Here is a 27,302-nt window from a genome sequence, read left to right on the forward strand (position 1 = left end):
CAGGGCTACAGTGTGAAGAATAAATCGGCCAGTGGCAGTATGTGGCTGTTGCTTAGCAACTGGAGCTTTGGAAGGTAGAGAATTTTTAAAGTTTGGTTCAACTAATTTGATTGCAGTTGGAGATAGGCAGTGAGAGAGCAGGCAGCTCTCACGGCTTTGCTAGAAGCAGTTGGTCCAGAAGGTTGGAGAGGGAACATCCCCCTCAGCTTTGCAAGAAGAAAAGTGATATTATGGAGTAATGGTTAAGAAATCAAGTGCAGAGATCTGAAGAGCAACTAGTAAAGGAAATAGAGAAATGAAGAGAAGTTTCCAAGGAACCTGAAGTGAAAGGTACCAGAACAGAGAACTGTTAAGCAAAAGCAGGCTGAGCTAAGAAGAAGGCTGAGAGGCCAGAAAGATATGTGAAGTGATTTTCATGTTTGTGAGATTTTACTATAGCTTGTGGAACGTGAATTGATATAATAATGGAAATTAGTGGCTGGATTTCAAAGTTTTGTATGAAAGCAGTTAAGACAAAGGAAATCTGAAAGAGGGTGGTGTAAAATCCTGGACTGAATTCGCTGTTAAAGGTGGAACATGACCATTGTTTAAAAGTGTCATATTGAAAACCTGGTCTGGATTTCACAATGCAGACCACCAAGTGTAAGCATGATTATGAAAGAAGATTTTAAAGCTTAATTTTGGGTGTGGAGTTTGGAAACTCGCAAGACAGTCATCTGGCGGGATTCTGGGGAGACATCCACAAACATTCACTTAGGTTCAGAGTGGATAGTGCATTTGCCCACACTCTTCTTTTGTGATTAAAAGTGGCTTTGAGTTGATGAGACTATTATCGACTAAATTGTACTTTGCAATCTGTGTTAATCCTAAAACCTGTGTGGCATTGTTAAGCTAAGGGGGCAGCATCATCATTCATTTTTTTTCATGTTTAATAAATGTTTTTCTTCTTTCTTTTTAAAACTAATTGGCGGTTCTCAACGCTTTATATTTAAAAAAAATAGAAGTTATGGAGCAGGATTCTCCATCGGCTGATGCTGGAATCAGAAAACAGGATTGGGCAGAGAATCGGTTTTGACGCCGAAATTGTGGTGGGCGCCGGTTTCACGGCAAATTGCAATTCTCCGGTGCCTCGACAGCAGCATCAATGCGTTCCACAATGCACATATAGTTAGCCACGTTGGCATATCATTAGCGGGCCTGACCCAGTATTCTCCAGTGCCTTTGTGATGCTCTGCCTCTACTGGGGAGATTCACTTGTGCTTTAAAAATCATGAAACAGGCGCGCCGTGGTTGCTGAGGGACCGAGAGGAGGTACGGAAAGTGTCCCAATATCGCCATAGTTTGCTGACAGTCGTATTGCTGGCCGGGGCGCTTCTGCCAATGTCGGTAGGAGTAGAGGGGGGAGGCCAGGAGGTGGGTTGTGGGGTTAGGGTGGAAGGGTACTGTGCACCATTGCCACGGCCTGCAAGGGAGCCATGCAGCTGCTCACGCTGTTGACTACCTCCTGTGAATTTAGGGCCACAGGTCATATCGGTTTCCCCTAGGGCACCCGCCTAGGTGCCCTCAGGCCCAAGTTGACCTTCAGCGGAATGGGCGCGCTCCAGTGCAACCAGTGCCATCTTGTTTGCTGGGGTGAGTGTGTGTGGGGACTGTAATGTTTATATGCTGCTGCAGCATATCAGCCCCCCGAGTGGCAATCACGGACCAGGGAATCCCTCACCATTTCTCATTGGAATCGATTGTGTTCCACGTGGCGCCGGCGCTAGCTCCTCCATGGTCGCTGAATCGGTTCAGGTGCAGTGCCAGTTTTGCTGTTGTGGAAGTCAACGAATCCTTTCCCAGCGTCAGCACTTAGTCTCAGGAATGGAGAATCCAGCCCATAGTCTTTTGAGCCAAGGTTCCATTCTAAGATCTTCCTGTCCAGTTATAACATCAACTGGAATCATAACACAGTGCAACCAAGATATGTTCATGTGAGGCAGAATGGCACCAAGTGAATGCGAGCTGTTACCGAAGGCCAGAAGGAAAGTCATGCTGGGAATGGTGACTAAGCTCTATTGATCATGTTCAAGGTCAGCTTTACCATTTAGAGCTAGCAGATGGATGCCATCTCTAGCAAAAGGCTCTTTTGGGTGTAGAAGATTAGCAGAAATGCCATGCAACTCTCCAGGGTGAAATCATAACATAAATTGCATTTGTTCAGATAACAGCAGCATATGCTTTCAACTTAACATTAGCTCGAGGATTCATGTTGCATGATTCATAAACTAACAACACCTTTTGAAAGGTGTTTACCAAATATGAAAATAAATGGAGATCCCCAGACTCCTGGAATCAGACTGTTATCTAATTACTGTGCTTTGAATGGTGTGGCTCCACACAATGTAACTATTCTTCCAATTAAGAAAATATTGTCATATTTTTAATTTCTATCTTCCATACAGATGCAAGACAAAAGTCTACCAAGATGATCTTCCAGATACAAGTGTGGTCATTGTTTTTCATAATGAGGCCTGGAGCACGCTGCTTCGTACAATCCACAGCGTACTCATTCGTTCGCCCAAAAAGGTACTTAGAGAGATAATCCTAGTGGATGATGACAGTGAAAGAGGTAAAAACAATTTCCTTTACATAACAGTAAATATTGTCATGAGAATATCATTGTATTAAAACAAGGAAACAAATGTTAGGTCAATAATTCAAATCAGCTTTGACAGAACAAAGAAAGAACAAAGAAGTATTACAGCACAAGAACAGGCCCTTCGGCTCTCCAATCCTGCGCCGATCCAGATTCTCTATCTAAAACTGTCGCCTATTATCTAAGGATCTGTATCCCTCTGCTCCCTGCCCATTCGTGTATCTGTCTAGATACATCTTAAATGACGCTATCGTGCCGTCCTCTACCACCTTCACCGGCAATGCGTTCCAGGAACCACCACCTTCTGTGCAAAGAACTTTCCACGCATATCTCCCTTAAACCTTTCCCCTCTCACCTTGAACTCATGACCCCTAGTAATTGAGTCCCCCACTCTGGGGAAAAAGCTTCTTGCTATCCACCCTGTCTATACCTCTCATAATTTTGTAGACCTCAATGAGGTCCCCCCTCAACCTCCGTCTTTCTAATGCAAACAATCCTAATCTACTCAATCTCTCTTCATATCTAGCACCCTCCATACCAGGCAACATACTGGTGAACCTCCTCTGCACCTTCTCCAAAGCATCCACATCCTTTTGATAATGTGGCGACCAGAACTGCATGCAGTATTCCAAATGTGGCCAAACCAAAGTCTTATACAACTGTAACATGACCTGCCAACTCTTGTACTCAATGCCGTGTGCCTTCTTGACCACTCTATTGACCTGCTCAGCCACCTTCAGGGTACAATGGGCCTGAACACCCAGATCTCTCTGTACATCAATTTTCCTCAGGGCTCATTTATCGTATAGTTCGCTCTTGAATTGGATCTTCCAAAATGCATCACTCGTATTTGCCCGGATTGAACTCCATCTGCCATTTCTCCGCCCAACTCTCCAATCTATCTATATTCTGCTGTATTCTCTGGCAGTCCCCTTCACTATCTGCTACTCCACCAATCTTAGTGTCATCTGCAAACTCGCTAATCAGACCACCTATACCTTCTTCCAGATCATTTATGTGTATCACAAACAACAGTGGTCCCAGCACGGATCCCTGTGGAACACCACTGTTCACAGTTCTCCAGTTTGAGAAACTCCCTTCCACTACTACTCTCTGTCACCTGTTGCCCAGCCAGTTCTTTATCCATCTAACTAGTAAACCCTGGAACCCATGAGACTTCACTTTCTCCATCAGCCTACCATGGGGAACCTTATCAAATGCCTTACTGAAGTCCATGTATATAACATCTACAGCCCTTCCCTCATCAACCAACTTTGTCACTTCCTCAAAGAATTCTATTACGTTGGTAAGACATGACCTTCCCTGCACAAAACCATGTTGCCTATCACTGATAAGCCCATTTTCTTCCACATGGGAATAGATCCCATCCCTCAGTATCTTCTCCAGCAGCTTCCCTACCACTGACGTCAGGCTCACCGGTCTATAATTACCTGGATTGTCCCTGCTGTGCTTCTGAAACATGGGGACAACATTAGCAATTCTCCAGTCCTCCGCTACCTCACCCGTGTTCAAAGATGCTGCAAAGACATCTGTTAAGGCCTCAGCTATTTCCTCTCTCACTTCCCTCAGTAACCTGGAATAAAACCCATCCGGACCTGGGGACTTGTCCACCTTAATGCCTTTTAGAATACCCAACACATCCTCCCTCCTTATGCCGACTTGACCTAGAGTAATCAAAAATCTATCCCTAACTTCAACATTCGTCATGTCCCTCTCCTCGGTGAATACCGATGCAAAGTACTCGTTAAGAATCTCACCCATTTTCTCTGACTCCACGCATAACTTTCCTCCTTTGTCCTTGAGTGGGCCAACCCTTTCTCTAGTTACTCTCTTGCTCCTTATATATGAATAAAAGGCTTTGGGATTTTCCTTAACCCTGTTTGCTAAAGATATTTCATGACCCTTTTTAGCCCTCTTGATTACTCGTTTCAGATTGGTCCTACATTCCCGATGTCCTTCCAAAGCTTTGTCTGTCTTCAGTCGCCTAGACCTTATATATGCTTCCTTTTTCCTCTTAGCTAGTCTCTCAATTTCACCTGTCATCCATGGTTCCCTAATCTTGCCATTTATATCCCTCATTTTCACAGGGACATGTCTGTCCTGCACTCTAATCAACCTCTCTTTGAAAGCCTCCCTCATATCAAATGTGGATTTACCTTTAAACAGTTGCTCCCAATCCACATTCCCCAGTTCCTGCCGAATTTTGGTATATTTGGCCTTCCCCAATTTAGCACTCTTCCTTTAGGACCACTCTCGTCTTTGTCCATGAGTATTCTAAAACTTATGGAATTGTGATCACTATTCCCAAAGTAATCCCCGACTGAAACATCAACCACCTGGCCGGGTTCATTCCCCAACACCAGGTCCAGTATGGCCCCTTCCCGAGTCGGACTATTTACATACTGCTCTAGAAAACCCTCCTGGATGCTCCTTACACATTCTGCTCCATCTAGACCTCTGACACACTAGGCGAGATTCTCCGCAAATGCGGAGAGTCGTAAAGGCTGCTGTGAAACTGGCCGTGTTTCACGGCAGCCTTCACGCCCGTTCCCGGGACCCAATTCTCCCCCCCCCCCATCGGGGCTAGGAGCGGGAACCCGGGAATCACGGTGTCGCGGCCTTAACGACCGTCGTTAAGGCCGTGCGCCAAGATGACGCACGGCCGGCTCCAACCCGCGCATGCGCGGGTGACGTCATCACGCCATTGACGGAACCCGCGCATGCGCGGTTCCGCATTTCTCCACCGCCGCCCGACAAGAGGCCGCCCGACAAGATGTGGTGGCTTGATCTTGTCGGGTGGCGGAGGGGAAATAGTGAGTCCATTTTGGACGCAGGCCCGACGATCAGTGGGCACCGATCGCGGGCCTGTCCCCTCCCGAGCACAACGGTGGTGCTCCTGCCCCAAACGGGCCTCTGGATGCCCCAAACGGGCATCCAGCGCACATTTTTATGATGGCAGCAAGCATGTGTGTTTGCAGCCGTGAAAAAACGGGTGTAAAGGCCCGGCTGCTCGGCCCATCGGCCGCGGAGAATCGCCACTCGCCGTAAAAAACGGCGAGCGGCGATTTGTGACGTGGGTCGGGCGAGGGCGGGGGGTAAGAATAGCGGGAGGGCATGAAAAATGTCGGGAGGTCCCCCCGCTATTCTCCCAACCGGCGTGGGCAGCGGAGAATCGCGCCCTAAGTGTATCCCAGTCAATGTTGGGAAAATTAAAATCTCCTATCACCACTACCCTGTTGTTCCTACATCATTCCATAATCTGTTTACATATTTGTACCTCTATCTCACGCTCGTTGTAGGGAGGTCTGTAGTACAGCCCCAACATTGTTACCGCACCCTTCCTATTTCTGAGCTCTGCCCATATTGCCTCACTGCTCGAGTCCTCCTTAGTGCCCTCCTTCAGCACAGCTGTGATATCCTCTCTGACCAGTAATGCAACTCCTCCACCCCTTTTACCTCCCTCTATCCCGCCTGAAGTATCGATATCCTGGGATATTTAGTTGCCAATCATGCACTTCCCTCAACTAAGTCTCAGTAATAGCAATAACATCATACTCCCAGGTACTAATCCAAGCTCTAAGTTCATCTGTCTTACATACTACGTTTCTTGCATTAAAACAAATGCACCTCAGACCACCAGTCCATTTGTTTTCATCATCTGCTCCCTGCCTACTGTTCCCGTTAGTCACGCTGACTTCATGATCTAGACAGGTGAGCTGACTATTTGCACTGTTATTTTTGAGTCCATTTAGACATTAACTAAAGGTAAAAGATGGTAATTGTGGTGCACAATTCTGTATTTTCTGCCCCTTAGGTTGAAAATGATTATGTAAACTTGCCAACCATGCAATGTGATTAACCCTGTGTGGCATCTATTGGATCTGTTTTGCTTCAGTTTATCTCATGGTTGTAATGACACAGGCTAAATTAGCATAGGCCTTTGGGAGCAACCAGCAGATTTTATGGACTGACTGGATAAACGGCAATTTCAAGTGGGCTGGAGATCTGTAATGCTGACTCTCTGCCTACCTTCATACTTCCCCATTTTTCACAGGCCTTTCTGATGGCTCTCAGAAGCACCTGCCCATTTTTATCTGCTTATTAATGAGGTGACAATATCACATGTCCCATTTCCCAATATTTTCTTCAATTATAATACATGCCTGTTCTATGTGGGTGCCCAGAATAGCTAAACATCATGGAGAAGATGGAAGTGAAGTTAAGGAGGTCTACAGTCAATGTCAGCTGCTGCGACTAAAGGCTTATTGTGTTACTTGGCTTTTGTGCCAGTTTCTTTTCTTTTCATTTAAAGTACCCAATTCATCTTTTTTCCAATTAAGGGGCAATTTAACATGGATAATCCACCTATTCTGCACATCTTTGGGCTGTGAGGGTGAGATTCATGCATAAACATGGAGAATGTGCAAATTTCACATAAATAGTGACCAGGGGCCGGGATTGAACCCAGGTCCTCGGCGCCGTGATCCAGCAGTGCTAACCACTGCGCCACTTGTGTCATTTGTTTACGGGATGTTACATCATGCACCACATCAGACAGGACACGATTACCATAATTGTTCCTTGAAAGGCCAGAAAAAGGCGGCATGCTTGGGTGCTGAAGCTCTTGGCACTCACTTGGAGTATGCTCACCCCAAAGTATGTAGGCAGATATGTAACTGGCTGCATTGAACTGAGGAGCAGAGTCCCAGAATCTTGCCTTCCAGAGAAAGAAATAATTGAGTTACCTGCTGCAAATAACTCTGTCGAGTCCACCACATTTGACCCTCCGCCAGTGACAGTTAAGATCCTCATTGCCCTTATTTTCTATGCGATGGAACAATTCCAGGCTGCCAGTAGGGAAATGGCTGATTTTGGATAACAATAGTCCCCCTATGCGTTAAGTAATTGATCGATGCATTGTACTCTGGACTCAACAGTTGCATTATATTTACCCGTGCACAACCGGCAGAAAAATGATAGAGCAATGAACTTTTATAGAATGGCAGAGTTCCCTAGAGTTCCAAGAGTCATAAATTTTATAATAATAATCATCTTTATTAGTGTCACAAGTAGGCTTACAATTAACACTGCAGTGAAGTAATCATGTGGCCGTACGAGCCTCCTTGCTCCAAGACCATTCAATCGTCCACAGGTTCCGATTCCACTTCCTCAATGAATACCTTATGCATGCTTGGCACTTTATCTGAAACAATTCTGGGTGTTGTACACAAATGGATATTTGTCAGTACCAAGTTTCTGATGTAAAATAATTCAAAGCAGCTGCAATATAAACCTGAACAGGCCTGTGGCCTGCTCAAAATTGCTTCCTGTTGGTCTCATCATGCACCTTGTGCTTCTCGTTATTGCTACTTAACTGAGTGTATGAGGTGGCAGGAGACTGCGTTTCAGTACAAGACGTTAGGAATTAAGGCTGGTCTACATATACTGCTATTCCGAGGCACAGTATATCAAGTGTTCCTATTTCTGCCAATGACTAATACTGGGAATAACCTCCCCACTGGCATAGATCTGTGGGAAAGCAGTATTATCATTAAAGCCCCATGTTATGCTCATTTACGAGCTTAATCCTTTTGATACTGAAAGAGAACCTTCTCCAGCCTGGTACTCAAAGCATCTGTGGCAGTAGTCTGAGCATTTTCTGCCCTTAGGACCAATGTTATAGGAAGCCTCTGCTGAAGAGGTCTCTTAAGTTGCCATGCATTTCAACCTGGGTGTCTTATTCAGATAAAAATTTGTCAGCATGAATTGTCTCTCCTGAGTATGAACATTTGATCACATAGTTTATTCAGAGGTAATGAGACTGGAGTTGAGGGGAGTGTGGGAGGTGAGTGGGGGGGGGGGGTTTGACACCGGTAAGGTGGTTACAGTAGGAAGTCAGTTACAACATTACAAATCTGCAACAGTTGCAACATCTTACTTCTTCTGTAGAACCCTACCCAGGATTTCCTCCTTTAGATTGAGAAAGTGTGAGATTGGGCATCTCTCACTTGTTACAATTCTAATGTTGCATCAAGGACTGTCTTCTCTTCGAAACAAAAGCAAATATTGAAATAGAATATTTGAAATATTGTACACATTAATTCCTAAAATGTGAGGCGACAAGTGTGTGCAGTGAGCAATTAGAGGCTGCATGAGGTTCGTAAACAGGTCAGGGGTCGGTTAGCTCAGTTGGCTAGAGGGCTGGAATGTGATGTGAAGCGATGTTAACAGCATGGGCTCAATTCCTGTACCTGCTGAGGTTAATGAAGGCCCTGCCTTCTCCACTTTACCCTCGCCTGAAGTATGGTGACTCTCAAGCTAAATAACCACCAAAAGGAGAGAGCAATCTATGGTCCTCAGGGGCTATGGCGGTTTTCATTTCTCAATCAGGTGATCTCATGTAAGGCTGCATTTGAAGAAATATTTTCAGCAGGTGACTTCGGGGCATGAAGGGCACTCTGCTGACTATAAGGTACTGATAGCAAACAATTCAAGTGCTTTAACTGATTTTCAGTGCCAAAATATTGAATAAAATAATTGTGAAATGGTAACGCCCAGTTGGCTGCATCTATGTCATTAGTTACTGTATTTTTTATTCATAGGCTTTGTGGTAAAACATGTCTCACTCAGATTCATAGAGTTTACAGTGCAGAGGGAGGCCATTCGGCCCAGCGGGTCTGCACCCTTGGAAAGAGCACCCTACATAAGCCCACACCTCCCTCCTAACCCCAGAAACCTGACCGAACCTTTTTTGTTTGACATTAAGGGGCAATTTAACATGGCCAATCCAGCTAACCTGCACATCTTTGGACTGTGGGAGGAAACAGGAGCACCCGGAGGAAACCCACGCAGACATGGGGAGAAAGCGCAAACTCCACACAGACAGTTGGCCGAGGTTGGAATTGAACCTGGGACCCTGGAGCTGTGAGGCAGCAGTGCTATTTACTGTGCCACCGTGCCGCCCATTTCATCTAAATGCTCACCAAATAATGCGACCAACTATAACACTTGAATCTTTGTTACATGGCACAAAGGAAGAAAAAGACCTTCTCACTTATTGAACGATTGCCAAATTAAGGAAGATTTGATGAATTCACCTACTTTTGCCTGACTTGCCAAGATTAGTAAATAATTTTCCAGTACATTGTTATCATATATGGAATATTGTCTTTAACATTGACTGTTATATCCACTTTCGTCCACGTAATCTGTGCATGTCTCCTTGGGTGTACATTATTCTGTTCCAATTACTCTTCTTCCTTTGCTGACGTTGAGCAACAGTTCTTTCACAATTGCATTGTTCAATGAACCTATGAGCTCTCTGCCCCTTACAAACTTGACTGAAATTATTTTGCCCATTTCCTTCATGTTGTGCTCTCAAACCACTAATTTTGCCCTTTTTATTTTTAAATAAACAATTTTATTGAGGTAGTTTTTGGCTTTATAAACAGTTACAGACATCATCAGAAAGGAAGCAAAAAAGGCAAAAATGTGCAAACATCCACGTACTTTCAATACTTCCATCGTAACATATTGCACAAGCCCGCTCCCCTCCCACCCGTACTACCCGCCATATTTTCCCTCCTACTCTACTCTACCCCCCCCCCCCTCCCCCCACCCCCCTGCTGACGCTCACTCTCCCGCAAAGAAGTCAATAAATGGTTGCCACCTCCGGGTGAACCCCTGCACAGATCCCCTCAAGACGAACTTAATTTTTTCCATCCCCAGGAAACTTGACATGTCCGCAAGCCACCACTCAGTCTTCGGGGGCTTTGAGTCCCTCCACGCCAATAATATTCGTCGCCGGGCTATCAGGGAAGCAAAGGCCAGCACATCGGCCGCTTTCTCCCCCTGGACGCCCGGGTCTTCCGAAACCCCAAAAATTGCCACCCCTGGACTCATCACCACCCTTGTTTTTAGCACCTGGGACATGACCCCCGCAAATCCCTCCCAGTACCCCCTCAGCTCAGGGCATGCCCAAAATATGTGCACATGGTTCGCTGGTCCTCCCGCGCACCTAGCGCATTTGTCCTCTATCCCGAAAAATTTGCTCATCCGAGCCAACGTCATATGGGCCCGGTGAACGACCTTAAATTGGATCAGCCCGAGCTTTGCACATGTCGCGGTCGAGTTTACCCTACTCAGGGCCTCTGCCCACAGCCCATCCTCCATTTCCCCGCCTAGCTCCTCCTCCCATTTAAGTTTCAGTTCCTCTGTCTGGGACCCTTCCTCCCTCATGAGCACCTTATAAATACCCGAGACTCTACCCTCCCCTTCGTCCCTCCCAGAGACTATTCTGTCTAGGATCCCCATTGGCGGGAGGCGCGGGAAAGATGGGACCTGTCTACGAACAAAGTCCCGCAGCTGTAGGTATCTAAAATCATTTCCCCCTACCAACCCAAATTTCTCCTCCAAGCTCCTCAAACTCGCGAAGCTCCCTTCCAGGAACATATCACCCACCCTTCCCGCCCCTGCTCGCCGCCATACTCGGAACCCCCCATCCATACTGCCGGGGGCAAACCGATGGTTGTCGCAGATTGGCGCCCAGACAGACGCCCCCATCTCCCCCACATGCCTCCTCCACTGGCCCCATATCCGCAGGGTCGCCACCACTACCGGGCTGGTGGTGTACTTGGCCGGCGGCAGCGGTAGAGGAGCCGTGACCAGGGCTTCCAAACTGGAGCCCCTGCACGAAGCCGCCTCCACTCGCTCCCAAATAGACCCCGTACCCACCATCCACTTCCTTATCATAGCGATGTTGGCCGCCCAGTAATAATTGACCAGACTCGGCAACGCCAGCCCCCCCTCGCTGCGGTTCCTCTCCAACATTGCCTTCTTCACCCGCGGAGACTTTCCCGCCCAGACAAAGCTCATGATCAGCCCGTTAACTCTTTTGAAGAAGGACTGTGGGATAAAGATCGGGAGGCACTGAAAAATAAACAAAAATCGAGGGAGGATTGTCATCTTTACAGTCTGCACCCTCCCTGCCAGCAACAGCGGGAGTGCATCCCATCTCCGAAACTCTCCCTTCATTTGCTCCACCACCCTGGCCAAATTTAACTTATGCAGCCTGCCCCAGTCTCGTGCCACCTGGATTCCCAAATACCGGAAATTTTCCTCAACTAACCTAAACGGTAGCCCTCTCAATCTGTTCTCCTGGCCCCTTGCCTGTACCACAAACATTTCACTCTTGACCGTATTTAATTTGTATCCTGAGAACTGGCCGAACTCCCTCAGCATTCCCAGTATAGTTCCCATCCCGGCCACTGGGTCCGACACGTACAGGAGCAGGTCGTCTGCATAAAGAGAAACCCTATGTTCAACCCCGCCCCTCACCATCCCCTTCCAACCCTCTGCGGCTCTCAGCGCAATCGCCAGCGGCTCTATGGCCAGCGCAAACAGCAGCGGGGAGAGCGGGCAGCCCTGCCTGGTCCCTCGGTACAACCTAAAGTACTCCGACACTTCTCTGTTGGTCCTGACGCTGGCCCTCGGGGCCTGATATAATAATTTGATCCAATCCACCAATCCCTCCCCGAACCCAAACCGTCCGAGCACCTCCCATAGATATTCCCACTCCACCCGGTCAAAGGCCTTCTCGGCGTCCATAGCCACCACTACCTCCACCTCTCTACCCGCCGGGGGCATCATTATCACATTAAGCAATCTCCTCAGATTGGCCGCCAGCTGCCTACCTTTCACGAACCCCGTTTGATCCTCCCCAATCACCTCCGGTACACAGTCCTCCATTCTACCCGCCAGTACCTTTGCCAGGAGCTTGGCATCTACATTAATCAGGGAGATTGGCCTGTAGGACCCGCACACCTCCGGGTCTTTACCCCGCTTTAATATCAGAGATATGGTGGCTTGTGACATCGTCGGCGGCAGGGTCCCTCTGTCCCTTGCCTCATTGAAAACCCTCGCCAAGACCGGGCCCACCAGCTCAGAGAACTTCCTATAAAACTCTACTGGGTATCCATCCGGCCCCGGGGACTTCCCCGACTGCATGGCCTTTAGGCCCCCCAATACCTCCTCTACTCTAATCGGGGCCCCCAGCTCTTCCACTCGCCCCCCCCCAACTGTTGGGAATGTTAACCCATCCAGAAACCTTTTCATCCCCTCCGGTTCTTCTGGCGGCTCCGAAGTATACAGCTTACGATAGAAGTCCCGGAATACCCTATTCAATTCTGCCGGATCCTCCACTTTGTGCCCCCCCTCGTCCCTCACTCTACCTATTTCCCTGGCCGCCTCCCTCCTCCTAAGTTGCTGCGCTAACAGTCTGCTAGCCTTTTCCCCATACTCGTACACCACTCCCCTCGCCTTCCTAAGCTGTTCCACGGCCCTGCTCGTGGATAGTGCCCCCAGTTCCGCCTGTAGCCTCTGCCTTTCCCTGAGTAAAACCTCCCCCGGGGACTCCGCGTGCTCTTCATCTATCCGGCCCATTTCCCTGACCAATCTATCCATCTCTGCCCGGTCTGCCTTGGCTCTATGGGCCCCAATTGAAATCAGCTCCCCCCGCACTACTGCCTTTAGCGCCTCCCACACGGTCGCCGCTGAGACCTCCCCAGTGTCATTCACCTGCAGGTAATTTTTTATACATTTCCGAAGCCTCTCACAGATCCCCTCCTCCGACAGCAGTCCCACATCTAGCCTCCATTGCGGGCGTTGATAACTCGCTCCCCCGAACTGCAGGTCCACCCAATGCGGGGCATGGTCTGAAATGGTAATTGCTGAGTATTCCGTGTTCTTTACCTCCCCCCTACAGTCCCTGCTTAGCACAAAGAAATCTATCCTGGAATATACTTTGTGGACGTGCGAGTAGAACGAGTAGCCCCTTCCTGTTGGCTGTCCCTCCCTCCAGGGGTCCACTGCCCCCATTTGCTCCATAAACCCTTTCAGCTCCCTTGCCATTGCTGAGAGTCTACCCGTTCTGGGACACGACCGATCCAAAGTCGGGTCAAGGACCATGTTAAAGTCCCCTCCCATTATTAGCCTGCGAGAATCCAAGTCCGGGATCTTCCCCAGCACTCTTTTAATGAAGTCCACGTCATCCCAGTTCGGGGCATATATATTCACCAGCACCACTCTTCTCCCCTCCAGCCTGCCCCGTACCATCAGGTATCTGCCCCCCCTGTCTGCGGATATGCCCTCTGCCTCAAATTGCACACGCTTGTTGATCATGATTGCCACCCCTCTGGACTTCGAGTCCAAGTCCGAGTGGAAGACCTGGCTAATCCAGCCCTTCCTTAGCCTGGTCTGGTCTGACACTTTCAGATGTGTCTCCTGCAACATAATTACGTCCGCCCTCAGGGCCCGCAAGTGCGCGAACACCCGCGCCCTCTTAACCGGCCCATTCAGTCCCTTGACGTTCCAGGTGATCAGCCTGGTTGGGGGGCACATCCCACCCCCCCCACCCCGCCGGTCAGCCATAGCCTTTCTCGGGCCAGCCCCTGACCCGTGCGTCGCGCCCTTCCTGGCCCGCCCTATAGCTGCCTCCACCCTCGACCTCCTTTCCAGTGCCTATTTCAAGTCCCTCTCCCGTCAGCAGAACAACCCCCCCCCCTCCCCTAACCCCATCCCCCGATACCCCCACCCCTGCCATCTACTGGCTGTAGCTTTCCCCCCCATCTGACTTCCTTGACTAGCCAATCTGCTAGCCCGGTGACTCAACACTCCGGCGCCTTCCTGTCCCATTCCCCTTGTTTCCCCGCCCTCCTCCCCACCCACTGGGGCAAGCCGGCTCCAGTGTCTTCCGCGAGCTGCACAAAAAGCCCAAACCGAAAAGAAAAAAAAAAAGGGGAAAAAACATAGAAAAAAGAGAAAAAGCACATAAATGTCCATGAACAAAGGAAAGAGTCTCAAATGTTCCGCTTGGCCCCATTGGCCCAGCAAACCGTTGAGCAGCAGTCCAGGCACATTCGGCGTTCCTCCCCACAGAAATCCTCGGGCCCTAATTCGCGTCCTTGGGGCCTCCTTTCGAGACCAGCCCCAGGTCCCTCACAAAATCCATCGCTTCTTCGGGCTCGGAAAAATAGTGGTGTTGACCCTGGTGCGTGACCCATAGCCGAGCTGGGAACAGCAGACCAAACTTCACGTGCTTCTTGAACAGCACCTCCTTGACATTCTTAAAGGCTGCTCGCCGCCGAGCCACCTCCTGGCTTAGGTCCTGATAGATGCGGAGCACACTGTTATTCCACGTGCTGCTCCTGGCGCTCTTTGCCCACTGCAGCACCCGCTCCTTGTCCACGAACCTGTGGAACCTAATCACCATCGGGCGGGGGGGTCCGCCCAGCCGCCCCTGTCTTGCCTGCACCCTGTGTGCCCCCTCCAGCTCCAGCGGTCGCGGAAAGGCTTCGGCCCCCATCAGCTGCTTCAGCAGGTCTGCTACAAACGCTGCAGCATCAGCTCCCTCCGCCCCCTCCGGGAGGCCGACCATCCTCAGATTGTTCCTGCGGACTCTATTCTCCAGCTCCTCCACTCTGTCCAGCAGTCTTCTCTGCCGCTCTTTCAGGCCGTCCACTTCTAGCGCTGCAACCGTTTGCGCATCCGCCTGCTCCTCCACCGCTTCTCCCAGCTCCTTAACTTTAACATCCTGGGCGTCCAGCCTCTGGTTCAGCTGATCCACCGCTTTCTGGATTGGGTCCAAGCTGTCCCGCTTCAGCGCTTCAAAACTGGACTTCATTACCTGGAGCATGTTATCCAGCGCCAGCTGGATTGCTGAGTCCGGGTTCCGTGTGTCCGCCATCTTAGGTCCCAGGTAATTTTCTTCCGGTCCTTGTCTCTGTCCCTTTTTCTCCTTCTTCTTCTGCTTTCTGGAATCCCGCTGTTCCATATGCCGCAGCCCGCTCCTCAGCGCCTCCGCTGCCGCTTTCCTTCGCCCAGCTCCTTCAATTTTACCTCTTGGGCATCTGAAGTGGGTCCAAGCTGTCCCTCCTCAGCAACTCCACACTTTTTCTTTTTCCCTTTGTCCTGGAGGAAGGAAGGTCCGTGGGTCCGCCATCTTACCCTGCAGGTCAGCTTCCTCCTTCTCTCTCTCTCTCCTTCTTCCTCACCTGCTGGCCTCCCACACTTACATCATCTGCAGCCCGCTCTCCTCCTCTGTTCCAGGCAGCCTTTCTGCCGCCTCCGTAGTCCCGCTATCGCGGGGAAACAGCTGTTCCAGCCGGCCGGAGTGAGAGCCCACCGAATGTGCGGCTCACTCGGACATCGCCGCCACCGGAAGTCCAATTTTGCCCTTTTTAAGCTGATGCTTGTGATGTTCCTTGAATAAAAGCAAATTACTGCCGATGCTGAAATCTGAAACGAAAGAGAAAATGCTGGAAAATCTCAGCAGGTCTGGCAGCATCTGTAGGGAGAGATAAGAGCTGATGTTTCGAGTCCGATGACTCTTCGTCAAAGCTGCTCCTCAATATTCCTTCTATAGTTCTCCCAGATGGCTAAAAGTCGTAGTGTTGACAAAGAACATCAAGCTATGTATCTGAAACAAAGCTAGTTTATTTTACACTACTTCAAATGGTTCACACACTTCACAAAGTAATAGCTAATAAAACAACAGTATATAATCTAGATACAGAAATCTATAATATATTTTTAGTACAGCTAACAATCTATCTCAACCTCTCACTATCCTTCTTCATTACCTTATCCCAGAATACCTAAATACGCAGTCTTTTATGAGACTACTCTGTGCCATCTAGTGTTGAGATACATGAACATCATCTTGTTAAGTCTTTGCACTCCTTACATTATTCGAGGGGCTGGTTTAGCTCACTGAGCTAAATCGCTGGCTTTTAAAGCAGACCAAGCATGCCAGCAGCACGGTTCGATTCCCGTACCAGCCTCCCCGGACAGGCACCGGAATGTGGCGACTAGGGACTTTTCACAGTAACTTCATTGAAGCTTATTTGTGACAATAAGCGATTTTCATTTCATTTTTCATTTTCATTACAATGCTAGCTTCAAATATTGCAAAAGCACATGAATTCTTCCCCAGTAAGTTCCCGGATATTCAGAAACAACAGTGAAACCTATACATTTCAGACAGGCAAGCACAATTTGGGCACCACCTTATTTGTGATCAGGATTTTGACTAAACAGAAAGTCATGGATTGCTTACAGCAAAAAAAGGAAATGTTTGTAACAGTTCTCTTCAAGAGCAACTCAACTCGTCTCACTCTCCTTCTTTTTCCCCATAACCCTGTGAATTCTTTTACTCTTCAGCTAATATCTAATTCACCCTTTGGAAAGTCACTATTGAATTTGCCTCCACCATACTCCCTGACAGTGCATTCCAGATCCTAATCACTCACTGCAAAAAAATGTTTTTCCTCATGTTACCTCGCGTAATTTTGCCAATCATTTTAAATTAATATCCTCTAGTGGATGGGTGGGGACACAACGTCTTTTCGCTTTCTACTCTGTTCAGATCTCTCATTAAGAAGTCTTACAACACCAGGTTAAAGTCCAACAGGTTTGTTTCAAACACGAGCTTTCGGAGCACGGCTCCTTCTTCAGGTGCTCCGAAAGCTCGTGTTTGAAACAAACCTGTTGCATTTAACCTGGTGTTGTAAGACTTCTTACTGTGCTCACCCCAGTCCAACGCCGGCATCTCCACATCATGACAGATCTCTCATGACATCTCTATCATAGCTCCTCTCATTCTTCTCCGAAGGAGAACAATCCCAGGTTTACCAAATCTATCCACGTAACAAACCTGTTGTCCCTGGAACTATTCTTGTAAATCTTTTCTGCACCCTCTCTATTCCTTTGCATCCTTCCTAAAATGTAATGCCCAGAATTGGACGCAATAGTCCAGTTGAGACTGAACCAGTGTTTTATAAAGGTTCACCATAACTTCTTTTTTTTTAGTATTTATACCTCAATTAACAACGCCCAAGATTCCATTTGCCCATATTAACTGCTTTTTCAAGTTGTTCTGTCACCTTTAACAGTTTGGGTGCATGTTCCCCAGCTTTTTCTGCTCCTGCACTCTCCTTTATTTTATACTGCCTTTCTGTAGTCTTCCTGCCAAAATCAATTACTTCACACTTTTCTCCATTGAATTCCAACTGCCACATGTCCAACGATTCCATCAGCTTATCTCAGTCTTCTTGAAGTCTATCAATGTCATCCACAATTCCAATCCTTGCAAGTTTTGAGTCATCTGCAAATTTTGAAATTGTGCCCTGCATAGGGTCTTTTTTTAAAAAACACTTCCAAAGTTAAATCCTTCTCCCTTGCGGTAATATTGGCCTTGCAAGTATTTTATTTCAATGAAAGATTGTCCTTGGCTACCTAAGGATAAGCCCAAATTTGAGTGAGACAACCTAAATTTAATAATTAGGCTAGGCTCAAACCAAGGGGTAATGCTTTGTCTGGATTTGGATAAATGCATATTTCTATTAATTTTATAGTAAGAAGTCTTACAACACCAGGTTAAAGTCCAACAGGTTTGTTTCGAAACACTCGTTTTTGGAGCACAGCTCCTTTGTCAGGTCATTCACCAGGAAGGAGCAGTGCTCCAAAAGCTAGTGATTGGAAACAAACCTGTTGGACTAGTGGGAGACTAGAGGACTGTGAAATCTTTAGGGGGAAACAGAAAGCTACTAAAAAAGCTATAAAGAAGAGTAAGATAGAGTATGAGAGTAAACTTGCTCAGAATATAAAAACAGACAGTAAAAGGTTTTACAAATATATAAAACAAAAAAGAGTGGCTAAGTTAAATATTGGTCCTTTAGAGGATGAGAAGGGAGTTTTAATAATGGGAGATGAGGAAATGGCTGAGGAACTGAACAGGTTTTTTGGGTCGGTCTTCACAGTGGAAGACACAAATAACATACCAGCGACTGATAAAAATGAGGCTATGGCAGGTGAGGACCTTGAGAGGATTGTTATCACTAAGGAGGTAGTGATGGGCAAGCTAATGGGGCTAAAGGTAAACAAGTCTCCTGGCCCTGATGGAATGCATCCCAGAGTGTTAAAAGAGATGGCTAGGGAAATTGCAGATGCACTAATGATGATTTACCAAAATTCACTAGACTCTGGGGTGGTCCCGGTGGATTGGAAATGAGCAAACATGACACCACTGTTTAAAAAAGGAGGTAGGCAGAGAGCGGGAAATTATAGGCCAGTGAGCTTGACTTCGGTAGTAGGGAAGATGCTGGAATCTATCATCAAGGAAGAAATAGCGAGGCATCTGGATAGAAATTGTCCCATTGGGCAGACGCAGCATGGGTTCATAAAGGGCAGGTCGTGCCTAACTAATTTAGTGGAATTTTTTTAGGACATTACCAGTTTAGTAGATAACGGGGAGCCAATGGATGTGGTATATCTGGATTTACAGAAAGCCTTTGACAAGGTGCCACACAAAAGGTTGCTGCATAAGATAAAGATGCATGGCATTAAGGGTAAAGTAGTAGCATGGATAGAGGATTGGTTAATTAATAGAAAGCAAAGAGTGGGGATTAATGGGTGTTTCTCTGGTTGGCAATCAGTAGCTAGTGGTGTCCCTCAGGGATCCGCGTTGGGCCCACAATTGTTCACAATTTACATAGATGATTTTGAGTTGGGGACCAAGGGCTATGTGTACAAGTTTGCAGATGACACTAAGACGAGTGGTAAAGCGAAAAGTGCAGAGGATACTGGAAGTCTGCAGAGGGATTTGGATAGGTTAAGTGAATGGGCTAGGGTCTGGCAGATGGAATACAATGTTGACAAATGTGAGGTTATCCATTTTGGTAGGAATAACAGCAAACGGGATTATTATTTAAACGAGAGGTTGAGTAAAGCATGCCGCTGTGCAGAGAGACCTGGGTGTGCTAGTGCATGAGTCACAGAAAGTTGGTTTACAGGTGCAACAGGTGATTAAGAAGGCAAATGGAATTTTGTCCTTCATTGCTAGAGGGATGGAGTTTAAGACTAGGGCGGTTATGCTGCAATTGTATAAGGTGTTAGTGAGGCCACACCTGGAGTATTGTGTTCAGTTTTGGTCTCCTTACTTGAGAAAGGACATACTGGCGCTGGAGAGTGTGCAGAGGAGATTCACTAGGTTAATCCCAGATCTGAAGGGGTTGGATTATGAGAGGTTGAGTAGACTGGGACTGTACTCGTTGGAATTTAGAAGGATGAGGGGGGATCTTATAGAAACATTTAAAATTATGAAGGGAATAGATAGGATAGATGCGGGCAGGTTGTTTCCACTGGCGGGTGAAAGCAGAACTAGGGGACATAGCCTCAAAATAAGGGGAAGTAGATTTAGGACTGAGTTTAGGAGGAACTTCTTCACCCAAAGGATTGTGAATCTATGGAATTCCTTGCCCAGTGAAGCAGTTGAGGCCATTTCATTAAATGTTTTTAAGGTAAAGATAGATAGTTTTTTGAAGAATAAAAGGATTAAGGGTTATGGTGTTTGGGCCGGAAAGTGGAGCTGAGTCCACAAAAGATCAGCCATGATCTCATTAAATGGCGGAGCAGGCTCGAGGGGCCAGATGGCCTACTCCTGCTCCTCGTTCTTATGTTCTTATGACTTTAACCCGGTGTTGTAAGATTTCTTACTGTGCTCACCCCAGTCCAATCCGGCATCTCCACATCATATTAATTTTATGGCCAATTTCTTCTGTGGGTGACAACATAAAAAAAACATGCATTTATTTGGCGCTTTCCATGACCACTAGATGTCCCAAAACGCTTTACAGCTAATGAAGTACTTCTGAATTGTAGTTATTTTGCAAAGTAGGAAACATGGCTTCCAATTTGAGCACAGCAAGCTCGCACAAATACCAACATGATAATGACCAGATAATCTGTCTCAGTTGTTTGAGTGATAAATATTGACCATGACACCCAGTATAAATCCCCTGCTCTTCTTCATACTTTATGTTTTAACAGCACATATTTCTGTTACTTAGCGAAGGAGGCATATCTAACCATTCTTTCATGTGCTAATGAGGTCAATGATCAAGGCTCAGCCTTGAACTGCAACAAAACCAGTCAATATTTCAGCATATACTCTGTTTCACTAGAAGGCAGTATTGTCATTGTGGACTCAAAAGCAGACATTGCCTCCCGTTCAATGTTACTTATAGATGCAAGAAAGATTGCATCAATTTCCGAGCCCTCTATAGGTGCTAATGGAAGAGGTAAAGTAATTATATTGGCGATGAGATTTGCTTTTGAAAGGGACAACCTTTCTCCCAATTTTATTATGCTATCACAGCTGCTGTTTGTACCTTTTCTTTGTGTGACCTTGTCTAGTTCAAGTAGCACCCCAAGGCAATTTAAAACAACTGCAGATATTCCTCCTCCTTCTCAGTTACCTTGCCCAGAGAGGACAGTGGCGACCATGAGCTTCATTGGATTATTCTGTGATTATGATTGGCAAAGTACTGCAGTGGTTTTCTGTTGCCTTCTGCAGTATGGCTGATCAGGAATCTAACTGCAGGCATTACAGATGTGGAATTCATGGCATCCATCATTTTTGCACTTATTCCGTTAATCAGGAGAGAGAGCTTTTGTGAGTGTTGATAGTTGATTAATATAATACACTGAAAATGAAACTTGTATTTATTGCAACTCTCATACATTTCTCAACAATTATTTTTAACTGTTTGCTGAGTGAGCTACAGTAAAACTAACACTCTGGTTCATGTTTTTTCTTTTCAAGTTCAGGTGTTTTATCTTCGCTTAAGCAAATTAAGAATCAGATTTAAATTTCTGCCAAGCAAACTTCAATGAACTTTAAGGCCAATAAATATATTCACATATGTACTGAAATGTTTAATGGAGCATCGCACAGATTTTTAAAAAATGAAGGAACACAAAAGTACGTTGTGGTTAGGAATGCACTTTTGTCAAAATCATTTTATAATGGCATTATTATACTTCTGTCAACTTCATTGTCATGCCATTTTGACAGTTTCTTTTTATAAACACATCTTTTGGAGTATGAATGATGGAATTTGACAGCCAAGCTAACACTCCCCAAGATTAAAATCACAGTTGGTGACAAAACGGATAAATGTTTAACCTGTTTTTGTAACATTCTTTCATCTTCTATTTTAACAGAGATGTTAACCAGTTAAAAGGAACTGTAACATGGAACTAGGTGACAGAGTTGATGGAGTAGATGTAGATGTAGCTTATGCTCTTGATATGAGGAAGACCATTTTTACGCAGTGATTGGTAATGACCTGGAACTCACTGCTGCGAGCATCGAGAAAGTGGAGGCGATCAAAATTTCAGAAGGAAATTGGATAGGCACTTGTCGGAAATAAACTTACATGGATTGAGTGGGGGAATGGGATAGACTGGAATGTTCGACAGAGAACCAGCATAGAATCGATTGGCCAAATATCCTCCTCCTATGCTGTATGTAATGATGCTCTGATGGTGTGACAATTTCAGTGGGAAATTGAGGAGAAACCTCTTTACCCAGAGAGTGGTTAGAATTTAGAGTGTGCTTCCACCATGAGTAGTTGAGGCGAACAGCATAGATACATTTAAGGGGAAGTTAGGTAAACATATGAGAGAGAAAGGAATTGAAGTAATGTTGATGGAGTGAGATGACAAAGTGTAGTAGGAGGTTTGTGTGCAGCATAAACACTGGGTTGGGTCAGATGGGTCAAATAACCTGCTTCTGTGTTGTATACAATGTAACTCATTGGCTTCCAGAGTTTCCAATTTAAAAGTTTAATCTTTGTATTTAAATTTATGCATGGCATTGCCTCTCCCTATAGCTTCTTCAACTGTACAACTGCCACTCCCTCTTAAGCTCTACATTGCTCCAACTCTGGCCTCTTATGCAACCCCTCATCCCTTGCCCCACCACCTTTGCTCTATGTTCTGCAATTTCCTTCTCAATACTCGTATGAGTTGAAATTTACAGAGGACATTGATGTCCACTGGGGAAGTGGCCTGAGGTAACCCTGCTCCAGTGGCATTTTTTCTGACGGCGAATAATTAAGAGACTGACACTGTCCAGTTCAGGACACTGGTTGGTGTGAGCGTGTGTGTTGGGGTGAGGAAATGTGGCGTGTCGGTGCCGTTGTGAGCTAGGACCATGCTAGAACCGACTGGAAGGCTGCCAGGATTTACCTGCCAGTTTCCTTGTGGTGACAGGTCGTCCCGGCATTGGCAAAATGCCCCCAACGGCAGGAATTGGCCCTTAATTGACCAGCTAAGTGGCTTAATTGATTGCCCAATGTGTGGCAGCCTATCACATTTCCCACCACTAGCAAGATGCCATGGCCACGGGTAGATGTCAGACTTCCCTTCCAAAGCTTTCTTCTGCCATATTGTTAAGTCCTAGCCCTACCCCAATAGCCCTACAATGTGTTTTCCTTGTTTCTCAGTTTATTTGATTTAGTTTCATTGATTGTTCATTTGCTCAAAAGTGTGTAACTTGTTTTCCACTTTTTCAATCCTCGTTAAAAACTACTTATTTGGTCAAAACCTTTGGTCATCTCTCTTGAATTCTCACTCTTTGACTTGGACCTCACTTTTTGTCAGATTGCAATGTATTGAAGCATTTGGGGACTTTTTGCTGCATTAAACATGCAAAATAAATGCAAGGTGGTATTGTTATCAAATTATTACTTTGATCAAAGTATCAGAAGAATATATTCAGAGTTTTCTGGCATAACTTCATGTTAAAGACTTGAAACGACTGCCTTTCTGTCTATAAGGGGATCAGGGGTTACGGGGACAAGGCAGAAGGCAGAAGGCCAAGGCAGCCTTGATCAAATGATGGAGTAGACCCATGCTCCATATCTTATGGTCTTATACTTGTAGTACAACAGACACTTAGAATGTTTAAATTAAATTAATAAATGCAATTATTACAACATGAGAAAATGCATGTCAAAATGAAATATTTCAAAAAGAGTAGTTACCGGACCCAAAAGTGAACCCAAGTAAAGAAACATTATTCGCAGGAATCTTGAAGCTTGGTTTTTTGTGCATGTTATAATGTGAGGAAAACAAATAAAGTTTTAAAGGATTTACATTACAAATAAGGGGCGGGATTCTCCCCTACCCGGCATGACGGGGGGGTCCCGGCGTAGGGGAGTGGCGCCAACCACTCCGGGGTCGGGCCTCCCCAAAGGTGGGGAATTCTCCGCACCTTTGGGGGCTAGCCCCGCGCCGGAGTGGTTGGCACCAGAAGACTAGCGCAAAAAACCGGTGCCAGCGGCCTTTCAGGCCCGCTGCCCGGCAGCGGGGCTGGTCGAAAGGCTTTTGCCGGTCGGCGCATACGCCGGCGGTGACGTCAGCGGCCAACTGCCGCTGACGTCACCACTGGCGCATGCGCGATGTGGGTTTCTCTTCCGCTTCCGCCATGGCGGAGGCCGTGGCGGCGGTGGAGGAGAAAGAGTGCACCCAGGGCTCTGGCCCGGAATCTGAGCGGGAGGCCCCGATCGCGGGCCTGGCCACCGTGGGGGCACCCCCCGGGGTCCGATCGCCCCGCGCCCCCTCCAGGACCCGGGGGCCCGGTCTCGGCACCGATCCCGCCGCCACCAGAGGTGGTTCAAACCTCGGCGGCGGGAGAGGCCTCCCAGCGGCGGGCCTTCGGCCCATCCGGGCCAGAGAATCGCCGCAGGGGCCTCGCCAATCGGAGTGGCGTGATTCCCGCCCCCCCCCACAAGTCCCGGGTGGTGGAGAATCTCTGCCACGGTGGGGGCGGGATTTTCGGCGGCCCCAGGCGATTCTCCGACCCTGCTGGGGGTCGGAGAATTTCGCCCAAGGTAGTTTTATGTGTGTTTAATTTAATGTTTCTGTGCCTGGAAGGTGCGGCACGGTGGCACAGTGGTTAGCACTGCTGCATCACAGCGCCGGCTTAGATTCTGACTTTGGGCGACTGTGTGGAGTTTGCACATTCTTCCCATGTCTGCGTGAGTTTCCTCCGGGTGCTCCGGTTTCTGCCCACGGTCCAAAGATGTGCAGGTTAGGTGGATTGTATAGGCTAAATTGTCCATAGGCTAGGTTAAAGAGATAGGGTGAGTGATTGGCCCTAGATTAGGGTGCTCTTTCAGAGGGCCAATGCAGACTCGATGGGCTGAATGGCCTACTTCTGCACTATAGGGATTCTATGATTCTATGAATAGTAAAACCTATAGGTAGGTTATACTTTGTATGTTTACGGGTTTGCTTGTGTACCAACCTTGTTTCTATTGTGCTTGGAGAGGGCTACAATGTGAAGAATAAATACGCCAGTAGAGGCATATGGGTGTGAAAAGTGAAAATTGCGTATTGTCACGAGTAGGCTTCAAATTAAGTTACTGTGACAAGTCCCTCGTCGCCACATTCCAGTGCCTATGCAGGGAGGCTGTTACGGGAATCAAACCGTGCTGCTGGCCCACTTTCAAAGCCAGCGATTTAGCCCTGTGCTAAACAGCCCCAAATGAAAATTGCTTTATGTTACAAGTAGGCTTCAAATGAAGTTACTGTGAAAAGCCCCTAGTTGCCACATTCCGGCACCTGTTTGGGGAGGCTGGTACAGGAATTGAACCGTGTTGCTGGCTTACCTTGGTCTTATTTCAAAGCCAGCGATTTAGCCATGTGCTAAACCAGCCCCTGTTGCTTAGCAGCTAAGGCTTTGAAAGGTCAAGATGCTTTTAAGTTTTACTTTTCGCTTTAGCTGGATTTATTGCAGGTGGAGAGAGTTAAAGAGACAATCGCAGTAGCTAGATTTAAAGTGAGACTGCAGACTTCAGAGGTAAATGCAACATTTGATGCCATTTTAATAAGATACTGGGAATTAAGAGTTAAAGTAATTTTGAACAGTTTGAACAGCAGTCAAGACAAAGAAATCCTAAAAGAGTTGGTGTAAAATATTGGACTGGATTCACTGTTGAAAGTGGAACAGAAGCTTTGTTTAAACGTGTCATTTGGAAAACCTGGACTGGACTTTGGAATGCAAACCACGAAAGAAAAGCATTATTATGAGAGAAGATTTTAAAGCATGTTTTTGGGAGTATAGTTTGTAAACTCTTGTATGACAATCTTCTGCGGGGATGGGGGGGATTCTGAGGAGAAATCCTCAGACACTAACTTGGGATCAAAGTGGAGTGTGTGTATTTGACCAGTCACCTCATGCGCTTAAAAGGGACTTTGTGTGTTAATGAGACCGTGTAATCTGTGTTAATCCTAAAACCTGTGTGTAACTCTTAAAATAAAGGGGGAGTAAATAAGTTCTGTGATCCAATGTTTTCATGTTCAATAAATTATTTTTTCTTGTTGTTAAGCTAATTAGCAGTTAGACTCATAGAATCCCTGCAGTGCAGAAGGAGGGCATGTGGCCCATCGAGTCTGGTTGATCCTCTGAAAGAGCGCTACCCAGGTACATTGCTCCACCCCACCCCGTCACCCCTCCTTATCCCTGTAACCCTGCAACTGCTGTAACTGGGTTAGGTGGATTGGCCATGCTAAATTGCCCGTAGTGTCCTAAAAAAGTAAGGTCAAGGGGGAGTTGTTGGGTTATAGGGTGGATACGTGAGTTTAAGTAGGGTGATCATTGCTCGGCACAACATCGAGGGCCGAAGGGCCTGTTCTGTGCTGTACTCTTCTAAATCTAAATCTAAACTTAATCTGCACATCCCTGGACACTGAGGGGCAATTTAGCATTAGCCAATCCACATAACCTGCAAATCTTTGGACTGTGGGAGGAAACCACAGCACCCCAGGGGACACCAACACAGACACAGGGAGAACATACAAACTCCACACAGACAGCCACCCAAAGCTGAATGGAACCCAGGTCCCTGGTGCTGTGAGGCAGTATTGCTAACCACTGTGCCATCCACAGCTCCGGCTGAGACTTTACCAGAGAACTGTTGAGCTGAACTTCATTATTTTTGCAGTTAAAGAGCCGATCTTTCTTAGTGCTTTATTAAATTGCCTTGCATCCTTCAAAAATTTGTGGCTCTGCACTGCAAGAGACTTCCGCTTTTGTGCCTTCCACCACAATTTATTCCAAAAAGTAAAAGTTACAGTCTTTTGGGCCTTGATTCCATTCTGACTTCTCATCCAATTATAGCATCAATGGGGATCGTAACAGTCAAAGGTCACCTGTTTATTTTCCCCAAGGCTACAGCTCCATTATTTAATACTGATTGCTTTATTTACTTCTTCAGTCACTGATAAGCTAACATTTTTTCCCAGATTGATCTAAAGAATAACAGTGGCTATTGTCAGTTTAGTGGTTATTTACTGCAGGGTTGAGCATTTTGCCTGCCTCCTTATCATGAAAGAAATAGCAAAACAGCAATACCTCCTTGATAAATTCAACCTATATGATGTAATTTTATTGTAATGTTCAGAAAATTATAACAAGATGAACGAGAGATCAAGCTCAGTTGTTTCTGCCCAAAATGATTGGATTGGATTTGTTTATTGTCACATGTACCGAGGTACGGTGAAAAGTATTGTTTTGCATACAGTTCAGTCAGATCATTCCGTACACGAAAAGAAAATACATAGGGCAAATGTAATACACACAATGTAAATACATAGACACAGGCATCGGATGAAGCATATCGGAGTGTATCGTAGAATTTACAGTACAGAAGGAGGCCATTCGGCCCATCGAATCTGCACCGGTTCTTGGAAAGAGCACCCTACCCAAGGTCCACACCTCCACCCTATCCCCATAACC

At 46.7% G+C, this 27,302-nt stretch overlaps 1 protein-coding gene across 6 annotated transcripts in view; it reads left to right on the plus strand.

The window, feature by feature from the left end:
* Positions 1 to 27,302, plus strand: part of galnt13 (UDP-N-acetyl-alpha-D-galactosamine:polypeptide N-acetylgalactosaminyltransferase 13) — a 704,750-nt gene that overhangs the window by 473,797 nt on the left and 203,651 nt on the right. For 4 of the 6 annotated variants that reach the window (XM_038789559.1, XM_038789557.1, XM_038789558.1 and 1 more), the window contains one exon: positions 2,445 to 2,568. In XM_038789559.1, coding sequence (XP_038645487.1) covers positions 2,445 to 2,568 — 124 coding nt within the window. Of the gene's footprint in view, positions 1 to 2,444; positions 2,612 to 27,302 lie in introns of all 6 variants that reach the window. The other 2 variants (XM_038789560.1, XM_038789561.1) reach the window with 1 other exon arrangement.

The sequence above is a fragment of the Scyliorhinus canicula genome, chromosome 2, assembly GCF_902713615.1.
Source record: "Scyliorhinus canicula chromosome 2, sScyCan1.1, whole genome shotgun sequence".
Taxonomy (NCBI): Eukaryota; Metazoa; Chordata; class Chondrichthyes; order Carcharhiniformes; family Scyliorhinidae; genus Scyliorhinus; species Scyliorhinus canicula.